The sequence below is a fragment of the Sceloporus occidentalis genome, unplaced genomic scaffold (genome assembly GCF_023333645.1).
Source record: "Sceloporus occidentalis isolate IW3139 unplaced genomic scaffold, rSceOcc1.0.p SCAF_3, whole genome shotgun sequence".
NCBI classification, from domain to species: Eukaryota; Metazoa; Chordata; class Lepidosauria; order Squamata; family Phrynosomatidae; genus Sceloporus; species Sceloporus occidentalis.
The window spans coordinates 26,950,450-26,964,468 of record NW_028316983.1 but is presented as its reverse complement, the minus strand read 5'-3'; the positions used below and the strand labels follow the sequence as shown (position 1 = coordinate 26,964,468).

At 37.6% G+C, this 14,019-nt stretch overlaps 1 protein-coding gene across 3 annotated transcripts in view; it reads left to right on the top strand.

Annotated features, from left to right (window-relative positions):
* LOC149315677 (exportin-2) overlaps positions 1-14,019 on the top strand; it is a 35,288-nt gene that overhangs the window by 8,557 nt on the left and 12,712 nt on the right. For all 3 annotated transcript variants that reach the window (XM_089513865.1, XM_089513866.1, XM_089513867.1), the window contains exons 5-16: positions 47-192; positions 364-454; positions 1,162-1,269; positions 2,299-2,391; positions 3,650-3,817; positions 3,906-4,035; positions 6,059-6,124; positions 7,344-7,546; positions 9,710-9,794; positions 10,950-11,011; positions 11,828-11,964; positions 12,320-12,423. In XM_089513865.1, the coding sequence (XP_089369991.1) occupies positions 47-192; positions 364-454; positions 1,162-1,269; positions 2,299-2,391; positions 3,650-3,817; positions 3,906-4,035; positions 6,059-6,124; positions 7,344-7,546; positions 9,710-9,794; positions 10,950-11,011; positions 11,828-11,964; positions 12,320-12,423 (1,393 nt within the window). The remainder of the gene's footprint in view (positions 1-46; positions 193-363; positions 455-1,161; positions 1,270-2,298; positions 2,392-3,649; positions 3,818-3,905; positions 4,036-6,058; positions 6,125-7,343; positions 7,547-9,709; positions 9,795-10,949; positions 11,012-11,827; positions 11,965-12,319; positions 12,424-14,019) is intronic.

Sequence of the window (14,019 nt, the reverse complement as noted above, 5' to 3'; positions counted from 1 at the left end):
TTCACCCCCTTACAAGTCTACGTAACATGTTTCTCTTTTTTTTTAGTTAAGTGATGCCATTAGCATTATTGGTAGAGAAGATTTCCCTCAGAAATGGCCTGACCTGCTAACAGAAATGGTGAATCGTTTTCAGAGTGGAGACTTCCATGTTATTAATGGAGTTCTCCGAACAGCACACTCTTTATTCAAAAGGTATGGAGGGGAGTCACAAATTTCCAGTCTGTGATCTGAAAATTAAGTTCACTTTGTTATGGAAATTCTGGTTTTTGTTTGTTTGTTAATGTCTTTTCTTTGTTCCAGTCAAGTTCTCAAACCTTTTCAGAAATCAGAAGTTAATTATTCAAATCTTCCTTCATTTGTCAGATATCGTCATGAGTTTAAATCAAATGAACTGTGGACAGAGATCAAACTTGTCCTTGATACTTTTGCACTACCATTGACAAATCTCTTTAAGGTAACATAGTTTGTGTAATTTAGATTTGATTTGTATAGCATCTGGTCAAAGACATTTACATTTTTAACTTCACGCCAAGCTTAGAATACTTACGTTTATAACCATGAGAGCATAACTTTAATTTAACATGCTGAGATAAAGTGTATATGATACACAGTATAAGATGACTAAATTAAACCTCTCATGCTTGAGACTTCTTAAAAGGGGTGTCTTCCTATGTTATATAGATTAGCAGTAACTGAAATTAGATATTTTAAAATGTTTTTATATAGAAACACTTTTTAAATATTGATACCAGGTGAAATGTGGTGCATTTTAATGCCGACAGAACTATTTTCATCAGCAGAAGCAAAAGGGGTGTTATTACTTCTTTCTTCTCTACATCCTCAAAATCTGTTTCACTGATTAAGAGGATCCTCTGGAGTATTGGGGGAGGGGTGCTGCAGGAAAAAGGTAAGACATGGAAAGTGTTTTGCAAACACTTTCACTCGTGATTCTTACTTTTGCCCAATATGCAACCTTCTTATTTTTCACCACTTTTGGTGGTTCTTATGTTTGTCTTCAGGGTTGTTTTTTTTTTTAAAAAATGATACTGAAATTAGAGATGAGATCTGTTTATTGGCAACATCAATGTGCATTCAGTATAAATGCAATTTTGATGTGAATTATATGTAGTAGACTTTACTGGTAAACCTTTACTTTTCCAGGCCACAATTGAGCTGTGCAGTACTCATGCAAATGATGCCAGTGCTTTGAAAGTTCTCTTCTCATCTCTGATTCTGATTGCGAAGTTATTCTACAGTTTAAATTTTCAAGTAAGCCACCTTTGTTTTCTTTAAGTTGAAAGTTCTGACTTTCAAAACCTAGAGTAGCACTGAAGTCAAACAATAATTTCAGTGGTGGAAAGTTAGATAATCATGAATGTTGGTGTTGCTAGCCAAAAATAGCTAATAATGTTTGGTATTACTTCACAAATTTCCTGAGAAATTATTGCTTGCAATTTTAATGAATTAAAACTATTCATATAAAACCTTACAGTATAATAAAGGCAGCTTTTGGGCCTAGGTCTCTTCTTTTCTTTGTCCTGATAGGAGTAGAGTTGATCAAAGGTTAGTCAGAGATCAAAAGAAAATGCAAGCAATGGTTGTTGACACTCAGGGAATCCCATAGTTAAGTAAAGATAGAGAGGAATAGTCATTTTGAAGGTCCAATGTTTCTTTTAACAGCTTTGATGATAGTCCAGAATAGTTTGCATAAACTTATAAGAGCATTAATGTTGTCATTGTTGTGTGCCTTCCGGTTGTATGGTGACCACGGGGTTTTCTCAGCAAAATTTGTTCAGAAGTGGCCATTGCCTTCCGTGGAGGCTGAGAGAGTGTGATTTGCCAAAGGTCATCGAGTGGGTTTCTGTGGCCTAGTGGGGATTTGAACCCTAGTCTCCCAGAGTTGTAGTCCTGCACTGTAAACCACTACACCATACTGGCTCCATATGGGCTTTGGCACCCAGTAAATAGAACTGACTGCTATTCCATGTCAAGCTAGTGTTCCACTGATCACTTGCTATAGCAACACATTTATTTGTGCTATTTTGATTGTGAGATGAGAGCATTGGTTCATGGCCTTCCGGTTTTCAAAGGAGAAACCTACTAATTTGACCTTTTAGACCTGGACTACTTCTAATGATTAAAAAGTGATATGTCGTGACTTCTTGTGGGTTTTTAAGTGGTTATAGTGTTTCCTTGTTGCTTGCCAAAATATAAGAAAGATACAGTATTCTCAAATAAGAACTATATTTAAATGCAAGTAAGTGATTTAAAAGATGGTTATGCCCCTTAATTTTGTAGGACCTTCCTGAATTTTTTGAAGATAACATGGAAACCTGGATGATGAACTTCCATAACCTTTTAACTTTGGATAACAAACTCTTACAGACAGACGTAAGAAAAAAATATAAACTCCTTTGCAAACTTTACGCATGAAATGGAATCCAGGTCTTGGTATGAACTATAAGAAAATAGTTTACCTTGAGTTCAGGAAGGACAATGAAACTGCAGAAAAAATCAATTAACTAATTATTACAGGGCAAAACACACTGCAGAAATTATCCCTTTTGAAACCACTTTAACTGCCCTGGCTCAGTGCTAGGGAATCCTGGGAACTATAGTTTGTGGTGACACCAAAGCTCTCTGATAGAGAAAGCTAAATATCTCGCAAAACTACAGTTCCCAGAATTCCTTGGCATTGAGCCAGGACAGTTAAAGTGGTGTCAAACTAGATTAATTTCTGCAGTGTGTTTTGGCCCATAGAGAAACTACACAACCATCCTTAGATATATTGAGAGCAAATGGGAATTTTGCCAATTAAAAAGTGGCAAGGGAAGCCCAGAGTTCCTTCTTAACTGTTTTTCACCTGTTTTCTGTGCAGTGGAGTGAAAGCACAATTTTGGATAGCAACATTCTCAGCAACTCCAGAAATAGTAGGTGACAGGTAACTAAGATTGAGCTGGTTAGAAAGATTGATGATCAGCTTTGAGAGGCTGGCAAAGCAGAGCAGCCTATTCTTGCTTCACTAAGTAGGACAGAAGCCAGTGAGCAGAGAGGAAGCTGTATGGGGGCATGCATGTTTGTGCATGAATGAAGAAATATGAATAGTTGTCTGGATAAGAGTGAGTCTTTGGTGCGGCATTGCCCTAAAATGGCATGTAATTCCTGAGAAGTTTGAAGAATATCCTTGACTTTAAAAAGTCCTCTTCCTCTTATTTAATGTGCACAACACCTCTTTGCAACACAAGCTTGAGCGGTGACCTGTGCTTACCTTTATTTTAGCATGATGTTTAATCTAGACTACTGGCATCATAACATGTTAGTTGATAGTAAAGGCATGTATACATTTGGTGGAAAGGCAAGTTAAAAATGTAGAGTGTTGGGGGGGGTTGTACAGTCAGCCCTCCTTATCCATGGAGTCTTTATTCAAGGATTCAATATTTTGTAAATATTTTTAAGAAATATAAATTCCAAAAAAGCAAATCTTGATTCTTACAATTTTATATAAAGGGACATACGGTAATTTTATTATGCCAATGTATTTAATGGGACTTGAGCATCCATGGATTTTGGCATCCATGTGCGTGCGAGTGTCTTGGAACCAAATCCTAGCAAATAACAAGGGCGCACTTCTGTGGTTTGACATTGACAGGATGAAGAAGAAGCTGGTCTGCTAGAGCTTTTGAAATCCCAAATTTGTGACAATGCTGCTTTGTACGCCCAAAAATATGATGAAGAATTTCAGCCTTACCTGCCTCGTTTTGTCACAGCAATCTGGAATTTATTAGTCACAACAGGTCAAGAAGTTAAATATGATTTGGTAAGTATAATACGGTTCTCTTTCATCCATTTTAAACTGAACATTCTCATTTTATTCATATACATTAATTTCATTTTTCTCTTTGTAGTTGGTAAGCAATGCAATCCAGTTTCTGGCCTCAGTTTGTGAGAGACCCCATTACAAGCACCTCTTTGAAGACCAGAATACACTGACAAGTATTTGTGAAAAAGTTATTGTTCCCAACATGGAATTTAGAGGTAAATATATCCATTATTAAAAGAAAATTTGATGGTTTCTCTAGGAAACAAACATCTTAATTTTTTAGCAAAGTTGGCTTTAGGGTTGGAGCCAGTGTGGGGTAGTGATTTGAGTGTTGGAGTATGACTCTGGTGATCAGGATTTGAATCCCCGCTCTGCCATCAAAACCCACTGGGTGACTTTGGTTAAGTCACACTCTTTCAGCCACATAGGCAAGGGCAAACCTCCTCTGAACAAATTCAGCCAAGAAAACTGTGATAGGTTTACCTTAGAGTCACCATACGTTGAAAACAACTTGAAGGCATAACAATAACTATGAAAGTTCATGTAGTGCTGTAGGTTGTAATCTTTTCCTTCATAATGTGGCCAGTAGACCTGAGTTCTTATGGTTCAGCACTCTCAAAACTACCTTTTGCTTTAATATTTGTCTGTGCTGTAGGCTTTATTTCAGAGGAAGGAATTGGCAAAACCACCTCTGATTTTTCCTTGCCTAAGAAAGCCCTATGAAATTCATGGAGGGCAAGTCTACATTTACCATATATTCTGGGTGCACTCTAGTTTTCCAGATATACAGAGACTCTGGGTTTGTTTACACTATTACTACAGACATCAATGTTTATCACACTATACTCTTAAAGTGCTACTATTCCACTTTGACTCCTCTAGCTGCCTCCTGTTGCATTCTGGGATTGGCAGTTTTAAGGAGGGGTAAATTCTAAATAGTCAAATTCAGCTTAATCAGCCACACATTCTCCATTCCAAGATAACTTCATTGTAAAATGGCAGCTCATAGGCTAGTTTTCCTTGAATCATTTTTGGCCGCTCATCAAGTCTGCTCCACTTTATTTTATTTTATTTTTCCTGTTTGTCATGCATGCAGACATACACATTTCTGCCCTGGTCCAGGACACTTGTCTGCCTTCATTTTTTCCCAGAGGAGGACTGGCCTTTGACCATTGCTAAAACTAAGCCAAGAAGTTAATTGGAAGTGGGCAGATACAGGTACAAATATCTGCCAAGCAAATATACTGATGGCCAGTTATCCACACACATGCAGCACCCTTTAAAAATGGCAAATGAGCAGCAAAATTCACAAAAGAATCAAACAGCAGCTTTTAATCCTAGCTTTCAGGGTAAACACAAAATATAACTTGCTTGTTAAGAGTAAAATGGTTACCTGTGGTTTGCCTCAAATGAAGAAAGGAGACTAATGCTTAAGGAGATACTTAAGCCAAACAACAAACTTTAGGACTATAAATGTTTATAGCCCTATCTTACTAAGCTTGTACAGAGATATAACACAACAAAATCACTGGATACTTAATTTAAAAAAGGACAGCATATGTCTAAAAAATATTAAAATGTTGGTTAACCTTCGTAAAAATGTATTTTTATTTTTGCAATTTTTGTACTGTTGCACATTTTCATTGATAAATTCTTTGAAAGATTTATTTAATAAAATGTATTTCTTTGATTCAGTGATATTGGTTGTTTATAGCTCTGGGTGATCTAAATAAGGTAGGCCATGATCAACTGTATACATTTGTCCTTAAATTTGTATTTTGTTAAGGAATTTACCTTCCTTTTATGTGTGCTCTTAAGAGTTGCTTGGTCTTATGCTGCTTGGAATAGCTCAGATGCATTTTTCTTTTAACAATTAAATTCACATACCCTATATTCTAAGCAGTTTGCCACGCAGTATGAGAAAGAAATGTTCACTGAAGGGGAGATGTAAATTGTTCATGTTTTCATCAACATGGTTTTGTAAAACAATTTGGACCTGTTTTAAACCTCAAATATCCTTGTAATGACAATATTGTTACTAATGTACTCATTACAGTTGAAAGTATTAATAGTTTATTAATTGTAATGTGTTACTTTAATTCTACCAAGTAATTTCACAAAACAGTGCATAAAGCTAATTTAACAGGTTTTTTTTCAAGAATATGTGATATTAAAACAAATCAAAATTTTGCATGCTTTCTGATCTTTAAAATAATTGTGTGTACTACTTTTTTGCAGCTGCTGATGAAGAAGCTTTTGAAGATAATTCTGAAGAATATATCAGAAGAGATTTGGAAGGCTCTGGTAATCTAATTTATACCCCATATTTAAATTAACATCAGAAATCTAGGCAAGGGCAGCTTTTTCCACCCCAAAAAGGAGTGACATTTTGCTGCTTCTTTTGGGACTGGGAAAACGCCAGATTGGGACTGTGGTGTGTGGTTCCTGCAGCCCTGATCTGGCACTCAAAGGGGCAGTGCAGAGCTGCCCCTTTGCAGCCGTCTGTTTCAGCCCTCTGAGAAATTGTTTTGAAGCAGTATTGGTGACACAGCTATATTGGGTGGTCTTTCTGTTCCCCCTTATGAATGTTGGATTCTAAAGTATATTTTGTTCTAAATTCAATTTTGTATTAAAATTCTTCAGCATGCTGTATTCTGCTGTTAATTAAGGTGTTGGTATTTTGATACTGGTGTTCTTCATATGATCTTTCTTAGCTTTATAAATTGACTAGGATGCAGAGCCCACATTACTAGTTTTAAACAACTTTTTATTCTTGTGGAGAGTGAAGTATTACTGTTCACAGGCACTGCATCTTAGGGCTGGAGCAGACAGCAGGAAGGAGCAGCCCGAGGTCCATAGCAACCGCATAGCCTGCTTCAAAGGCAGGCTGCAGCCACATAACCCAACCCACGCCACCAGAAACCAGATTACCCCAGCTCCTTTTTGCTTCAGTCTGCGTGTGTCAACTACTAACCTTATTTATATTGTATAGTTAAAAAAGCATAGGAAGCATCTTCTAGAAAATTGTTCTGTAAATTGAAGGACTTGGATTTGAACAGTTCTTAGTTATACAGTTGGCCCTTCATATTTGTGGCTTTGACTTTTATGGATTTAATTATTTGTAGATTTGATTAATATGTTTTCTCTAGGAATCACTAGGTCCTCCAGCACAACTTTACAGGAAGAGTCACGATGGAAGACCTAGTGGTTCCTAGAAACAACACTTCTCTAGGCATTGTAGGTCCTCCAATGCAATTTTGTGGTCACCCTTTGCCAGATGTTGGCCATAGAGTTGCACTGGAGGACCTAGAGATTCTGAGAGGTGTTCTCTCAGGTTACAGAAAAGTGTTTTTTTTTTCTTTCACTTTCACAGACATCCTGTGCCCCTAACTCCAATGAATGTGGAGGGCCCACTGTAGTTGCATGAACCTGATTTAGCAATGCTGAAATATTGCAGAATTGAGAAGCTAGTACATTATTTGTAATTGCTTGTGTTTTCTTATCTCTTTTATGTGTGATGCAGATATTGATACCAGACGCAGAGCAGCCTGTGATCTAGTAAGAGGTTTATGCAGGTTTTTTGAAGGGCCTGTGACAGGGATCTTTTCTGGTTATGTGAATTCTATGCTGCAAGAGTATGCAAAGAATCCATCTATCAACTGGAAGCATAAAGATGCTGCTATTTACCTTGTAACATCGTTGGCATCAAAAGCTCAGACACAAAAGGTACTTGCGATTATTTGACTGGAATTGCAAGGTGTTACCTTTTCAGGGTGTAAGGGAGTTATGGGGCACTTAAATTGTTAATTAAAACATATTGGTGTTTCAGGACTGATATAATAATAATAATAATAATAATAATAATAATAATAATAATAATAATAATAATATAAATTTTATTTATATACCGCTTTTTCAAAAATGATCAAAGCGGTTTACATAGAGTTTAAAACCAATTACAAAACACATCATAAAATAGATAAAACCAAGAGGACTAAATACAATATTTATTTATTTATTTATATCCCGCTCTTTTCCCAGGACTGGGACTCAGAGCGGCTTCACAGCAATTAAAAAACAAACAAACAAACAAAAAGTACAATTAAAACATTTTAAAAATAAATAGATAAATGACATGCATTAAACAGAATGATTAAACTAGTCCAACATTCCTGCCTGTTCTTATAGTGATTCCTTAAATGCCTGTTTGAACAGGTAGGTCTTCACCTGCCATCAGAAAGCCATCAAGGAGGGAGCCATTCTTATCTCCCTAGGCAGGGAGTTCCATAGTCTAGGGGCAGCCGCTGAGAAGGCCCTCTCTCGTGTCCCCACCAAACGTGTTTGTGAAGATGTTGGGATGGAGAGAAGGGCTTCTCCAGAGGATCTCAGAGTCCGGGCAGGTTCATACCAGGAGAAACGGTCTGCCAAATAATGTGGACCTGAGCCGTGTAGGGCTTTGTAGGATATAACCAGTACCTTGAATTGTGCCCGGGAACGAACTGGCAGCCAATGAAGCTGTTTCAACAGGGGAGTTGTATGGGCTCTGTAATCGGCGCCTGTTAACAGCCTGGCAGCAGCTCTTTGAACCAACTGAATTTTACGAACACTTTTCAAAGGCAGTCCTATGTAGAGCCCATTACAGTAGTCCAAACGGGATGTAACCAAATACAATATACAATCTAAAAACAAGTCTTGGTTTCCAGTCTCCCCAAGACTTGCTAAAATTATTGGGCTAGGATTTGAGTGCTACTGTAAGTATCAGAAATGGACCATATCACAAATAGAGGGAAATAAAGTAGCTGAACCTTTCCATTATAAATCCAGAGTATATGAAGTTGTAGTGCTTTGGTATTATGGTTAAATTGGTCTACAGTGTAGATTTGCTACTAGTAGACTATTATTTAAAACCTTGGCAGCATATCATAAGCTATATTGCAGTTAACCTACTTTTCGCTTGCATCTTCCATTACTATAGCATACTGCACATAACTAGTTTAGATGTTTTGGGTAGAACATGCGTGCCCCACTTTATAATGCAAAGTTTGAAGCTAAAAAACTCAAGATAAACATTTACAGAAACAGCCAAGAATTCACAATGAGCATGTTAACACAGTATCTTTTAATAGGACCTTATGGATAATCCAATCCAGAAATTGTATTTTTAAAAAGTGTTTGTTGTGGGAGGGAAGTTAGAATAAGTGATTTAAGAATTGGTGTAGGTGTAAGAAGGTTGGAGAAAGTGTGAAGATATGTGAGAGGGTAAGAAGGAGTAAGTTAAAGAGTAGGCGTAAGTAGGTTAGGAAAGTAAAAGTGGGTATAAGAGTGTGAGGAAGAGAAAGTTAAGGAGTGGATAAAAAGCTCAGAGAAGATAGGAACAAGATATTTGAGAAGATAAGACTATATAAGAGAGGAAGAGAAAGGAAAAGAAGACATAAGAAGGTAAAAGTAAGTGTGAAGAAAGTATGAGAGAGGAGAAGAAGAGGGGGTAAAGAAGCTTTGAAAAAGGGATGAGAAAAATGTGTCATGGAAAAATGAGTAGGTTAAAGGAAGGGTAAAGAAAAGAAGAGAGGAAGGGGTTGGGGAAGTTAGAAAGCATGGATACCATTGGAGAGGAATAGAAAGTGTTTAGTGATGTTTAGAAGGATAAGGAAAGGATTGAGTGAGGAATGAATGTGTATATGGAAAAGACAGGAAATAGGTAAGGAATAGTATAAATGAAATTAGTGAACAAAAATGAAAGAAAGGCAAGTCATGATAAGTAAAGAATTTAGTATATGCTATGTATGTATAATTGGTACTATGTATTGTATGTTAAGTTGTATGTGATTTTGTTATTTTTTATTGTTATATACATGTTTAATTAAGTGATTGTTTCTGTTTTCCCTTCAGCATGGAATAACACAAGCCAATGAACTTGTAAATTTGACAGAATTCTTTGTGAACCATATTTTACCAGACCTGAAGTCTCCTAATGGTAAGTTTAGAATTCTATATAAAATATCTCCAGTATTTAGTTATGACATGTAGGAAGCATATGGCCTACATAATTATAGTAACTGTCTAGTAAAGACATAACTGTGGAAGGCCTCATTGTTTTATCTTGGCAGATGTGAGCAGTTATCAAAACTCTACCTGAAAGCTTGGGGTGACTCTGCTAATTAAAGTAAGGGCCGAAACAGACGGCTCTGAAGGGGCGGCTTGAAGCCACCCCTTCCAAACATGGATTGAGGCCGCGGCAACCACACGCCATGGCCCCAATCAGCCTTGCTGCCAGCTGAAAAAGGCAAAGAGCCACTCCTTTTTGAGTCAGCAAAAAGGCAGCTTTTCCCACCCATAATAATAATAATAATATGTTTTATTTATAGACCGCTATTCCACAATGATCATAGCGGTGTACAGTAAAAATTGAATACAATACAAATACAAGGTGACAATTAAAGGAGGGAGAAGTCTCGTCCTTCAGGCAGTCCCTGATGTTGCTGGGTCTGCCTGATCGCAACTTCAAGCTGCCCTGGTAGTGCATGGCATGTAAACATCACACTACTGGAGCGCTCATAAGCCAGCTCACATCTGAGCCCAGCATGACTTCCAGGCATCTTGGGGGGCTTGTGGTGTCTGTACGCCATGCCTTTCCGGTCTGTTTCCCCCCCCCCCCCAAGACAGTCCTGGACTAGATCAGAAGTGGGCAAAGTGAAGCTCTTGGGATTTTGTAGGACTGCAATCCACATCAGCTTTAGCCACATAGACAATAATGAGGAGCTGTGAATTGGCTGTTCTTTGTCCTCTTCCCCCATAGCTAGATAGACCAGTGGCCTGCCCTTGGTGTAATGTCGTTTATGATTCCAGAGGAAAACTAGAGTTCTTTGGAAGGTACAATTTGTGTGCAGCAAACAGGATCTCACAGGCATAATTAAACAAGGTTATTCCAATGACAGAACTGCTTTTATCAGTGGAACTTAATGGGCATTTCCCCCTCTTGCTGTTGTCTTCAAAATTTGCTCTAGAGGGCTGTAAAATGGTGTAAATAATGGTGGTAAATTTGGGCATTGCTTGAGTTTCTACTATATAACTATAATTTTTCTACAGAACATCAATCATTTTAAGTAGCCTGTAACTTTTTTTTTAACAGTGAATGAGTTTCCTGTGCTTAAGGCTGATGGTATCAAGTACATCATGATTTTCAGAAGCCAAGTAAGTTGATTATGAATCTGAATTCTATAATGGGGGAAATGGTTCTTAATTTATGTATGCAAAAGAATGTTAAAATATTCATACATTCATATGTAGAATTTTACAATGTGGCATAAATAGTTTGGAAGAAAACCTAATTTATTGAGGGGTTTGTTTTTGTTGGGTTTTTCTATGTTTTCAATATTTCCTATTGGGGAACAAAATAACAATTAGTGTGTAAGAAACCCTTTCCTCGTCATTTGAGAAATTCTTTCTTTCAGTTTCTTGCTTGGATGTTACTTTAAATGGTATATCAGGTTTCAGATAGGGTTTCTGCTTACAGGGTTTTAATAATAATAATAATAATAATAATTGGGCCTATCATCTTGACTTAAAACAATAATAGAGTCCAAAACATACTACAAGAATAATCCTGTTTGAGACTGCTTTAACTGCCCTGGCTCAATGCTAGGGAATTCTGTGAACTTTAGTTTTGTGAGAAATTTAGCCTCTGTTAGAGAGCTCTGGTACCACAATAAACTACAGTTCCCGGGATTCCCTAGCACTGAGCCAGGGCAGTTAAAGCGGTCTCGAACTGGATTATTTCTGCAGTGTGTTTTGGACTTAGGCCATCTCAATAAGCTTAATATAGATATGAGTGTATTCTGTCTACATATGTATTTACAGTGGTGGACTTATAACAGAAGCAATGACCAAAATATTGTAATAGTGCATGATTTCATTTGATATTTCATTAAAATATTTCTTATGTAATTCTTCCAAACTGTCTAGTATTCTTGTTTCTAAAACACTTTAATCTACATGTCTATTTTGTAGGTACCTAAAGAACAACTTTTGGTGTCAATTCCTCTCTTAATAAATCATCTTCAAGCAGAAAGTATTGTAGTTCATACTTATGCAGCCCATGCTCTTGAAAGATTATTTACAATGAAAGGGGCTAACAGTACTACACTGTAAGTTTACATTTGGTTGTATGATTTTATTTTATTTTGGCTTTTTGTTGCTCTGATTAGATGGCTTTTGATCTTTCACTTCCTTTTTTTCAGAGAAGCATAGATTGTTATACCATCTATATTTAAAAGCTGTTCCTTTTTTTTAAAGCAAGATTTTGAGTTGACTTAGCAATTGACAACACTATAGTTTTAGAGATGTTTAAAAGCAGGATGTCATTTTAAGGTTCAAAGAATCATGTATTTCTAATCTACATTCATTCTAATGATTAGTCAGGATTGACTTCCTAGAGTGGAGGACTTGATGAATGATTGGAAAAATAGCACAGGAGTTCAAGCATTCTCTTTTCCTATACAGAATTACAGCTGCAGATATGGCACCATATGTTGAAATGTTGCTAACAAACCTTTTCAAAGCTCTGACACTTCCAGGTTCATCAGAAAATGAATACATTATGAAAGGTAAGAAGCTGTATTTATAACGAAGCTGAGTGCTTTGACACATAATACCTGTTGTTCACTGTACTCCTTTGGTATCATGTTATTTCTTTAATTGGTCTTTTTCCAAAGCACAATTGTATCATTGCATAATCAATTTGTCTTCCTGATATGAATCTGAATCTGATGAGTACATTAATAGTGTTGCTGCTCTTAGGGGGAAGGCCAGTTTGGAGAAAAGAGTATTGAAGTAATAATTTATCAGAACTGAGAGATGCTCACTATAAGGAATAAATGCATAGCAGTATATGGGGTGTACTTCTTGATTGTGTTTTTGAGGAGGCTAACTCCACAGTAAACACTTTCAACCCTTTTTATAACTTCCTTGTTCTACCACCAAAAAGCTACTAGAAGAAGACATTTGCGTTAGTCTGTGTAAGCCTGGAAACTAAAAACCTTGATTGGCATTAGAACAGGGAGGAGAAGCCAACTTTTGTCTCTACAGGCTGCACAAGTATGTTAGCAGTGCACTAGAAGTGCCCTCACATCACTTCCCAGTTGTAATTTTTGTTGGAAGATTTTTGCATTCTCTTTCCCCATCCTTAGATAAATAGGGATTTCCTGCATGCAAACTCTTCCCCCCCCCCTCTTCATTCAAACTAACCATGTGATTTAGGCCATTCCCCCTTTAGGCCACTACTAACACACTTTCTCTCAAAGATTTTCTCCTGCACTACATGTTCCCATTTTCCTCCTCTCTCAAATTTCTTTGGAAAGATGGTGAGACAAATATTTCTTCTTAACCTGAACTATTCACTAGCTAGATTAGGATATAGCCTCTATGTAATATATAGATTAAAGACATTAGTAAACCTTTGTTTAAACTACAAGCTACTTGTGTTTGTTATTTTTTGAATCCATCTCCGTTCTTAGGGAAGCATAGGCACATTACAGACCGCTCCTTTGGGGCGACTTGTACCCGCCCCTTTCCCCGACGGATCGGGGCCTCAGCTGCCACAGCGGCAGCCCCGAGACCCTGATCCGCCGCTTTTCCAGGCCGCTTCCCACGGCCTGGAAAGGTTTCCTTGGGGCTTGAAGCCCCAAGGACATCCCAACAGCGGCCCCTTTCTCTTTTGTGATGCTGGCGCAGCTGTGTAAAGAAGCTCCTTCCTGCATCCTTCCGTTTCAGAGCTCCTTCCTGCGCTGCAGAAAGAGCGCCACAGGCACTCTTCCAAGGCGCCAGGATGTAACGTCCGCGCTGCCATGTTTGGAGGCGGCACAGTCATGACGTCCTAATGGCGGCACCCATGTAGAATGGGCGCTGCCATTTTGTACGTATTGTGTACGTACTAGGGTTGGGGGCATCTGAAAGAGACGCCCCCAAGCAACCCTAGTATGTACAGAGTACGTACTAAAAGGCCCTTCTAGAAAGGGCCATAGTTAGACAGAGGCACATTTCTGTTAATTTGCTGATTCAAATCTAGACCATAACAGGCTTGGCTTTGACCTTTTTGACATTTAAATTTTTTTGTTTTCTTAACAAAGTCTGAAGCCTCAGGAAACTTAAATTGCCCTACAATTTTATGCTAGTTTTGGACCAAAATATCACCTAGGGTGGTT